The sequence below is a fragment of the Monopterus albus genome, unplaced genomic scaffold (assembly GCF_001952655.1).
Source record: "Monopterus albus unplaced genomic scaffold, M_albus_1.0 scaffold20.1, whole genome shotgun sequence".
Lineage (NCBI taxonomy): Eukaryota > Metazoa > Chordata > Actinopteri > Synbranchiformes > Synbranchidae > Monopterus > Monopterus albus.
In genome coordinates, this window is record NW_018127900.1 from 3,596,046 (window position 1) to 3,597,779 (window position 1,734).

Genomic DNA, 1,734 nt, shown 5'->3' on the forward strand with positions numbered 1-1,734 from the left:
AATGCACCATGTAAGGTTAATGTTATTGATGACCACTCTATTAGAACAAGTACACAATAGTGTGTCACACTGGATGGGAATAGCTGCCACTGAAAATAGTTAACAGTAACAGCTGGTATTATTGGAAGCCTTCAAAATCTTTAATACCTTCATAATTGACTTTCTCAAGACATTTTATGCTTTCTTAACATATTCAGTGTGTAGCTGAGCATCTGACTACATGACCCACAAAAAGGAAAAAATAAAAAATAAAAAAAAGACATCTTCAATGGAGGAACCAACTTCTGTTGCCTTCATTTCTAAGAAACCTAATGCTCCTCTGCTGCATTCCCACTTGTTTGATTCATGGCTGAAAAAATTAGCCATGGATAAGAAACAGTATTAAATGTGCATCATGCACATCAAGAAAAACCTTACTGTTAAACACTCCTATTTCAAGACAAGCCTCTCTGTTGATGTCTTCACCAGCTGGTCAGACAACAACAAAGAACTTGACAATATACACCATGACTCACCAGCTATGTTTAAAATACAAAAGCTTGAAACATTTTACAAAAAAATCCCAATGACAGCTACTTGCCTTATAGCCACATTTACCTTATTATAGTACTAACATGGACAACACTGAGCATATGTTTTAGGTAGTCATAAAGCGGTAAATATAACAATATTACTTATTGTTGTTTTTTTAAACATTCTCACAAATAACACAAAAATAACATTAACACTATTTCTTCCATAGCCTCTGTAGCATAATATTCATGGTTCCATTCATAAGTGCACTGTACTGAACTGCAACTACTGACCCAGCCAGTTGTTAGAACAAAGGCACCGTAATCTCTTTGTTTCTATTCTCACAGAAATAGACTTTACTTAAAGACAGCTTGTTCTTTGAATATTTCATTTACATCTCACAGTACTGACATCCACCTGTTCCACCTTGTTATGCTGACAGCCACTCCAAAGAAATGGAGCATACTCTCCATTCAGTGAGCGAGCAACAGTGAAGCAGCAGCTCACTGTTGTCGCGGTTGCTTGGTTAATATCTAATTCAAAACGCAAGGAAGGACTAAACCACGGTGAAACTATCAGCATTCAATCACACACGGACACATACACACACACACACACACAGACAGAGAGAGAGAGAACACTGTACCTCCAATAGCAGACAGCAGCTTGGACACATTTTCTTACCGTGTAAAGCCCGATCCTGCACAAGGCAAGGGAGAGCTGCATGTGCTCCGACATTGTGCTCAGCAACAAGCGTAACCCCCAGCAACAACCAAGCCAAGCCTCTGGAGTAAGTGAATGGATGGAGGAGTAGCTGAGCACAACAACAGTTTCAGGTCAACAACATGAGCACAGCCCTTCACCGTCTCACTGTCAGTAGCATACAGTGAGGAACAGAAGTATTTGAACACTCTGCGATTTTGCAAGTTCTTCCACTTAGAAATCATGGAGGGGTCTGAAATTCACATTGTAGGTGCATTCCCACTCTGAGAGACAGAATTTAAAAAAATGTTTCAGGAAATCACATTGTATGATTTTTAAAGAATTTATTTGTCTTGCACTGCTGAACATAAGTATTTGAACACCTGAGAAAATCAGTGCTAATATTTGGTACAGAAACCTTTCTTTGCAATTACAGAGGTCAAACGTTTCCTGTAGTTCTTGACCAGGTTTGCACACACTGCAACAGGGATTTTGGCCCACTCCTCCACACAGATCTCC

General features: G+C 39.2%; 1 protein-coding gene across 2 annotated transcripts in view; it reads right to left on the bottom strand.

Annotated features, from left to right (window-relative positions):
• The window catches only part of LOC109956547 (ADP-ribosylation factor-like protein 15), a 107,237-nt gene that overhangs the window by 99,429 nt on the left and 6,074 nt on the right, over positions 1–1,734 (bottom strand). Inside the window, exon 1 of one of the 2 annotated variants that reach the window (XM_020593762.1) lies at positions 1,198–1,268. The exons of the other annotated variant lie outside the window; for it this stretch is intronic. Coding sequence (XP_020449418.1) covers positions 1,198–1,251 — 54 coding nt within the window. The 5' untranslated portion in view covers positions 1,252–1,268. Of the gene's footprint in view, positions 1–1,197; positions 1,269–1,734 lie in introns of those variants that run through there. 2 annotated transcript variants of the gene reach the window in all.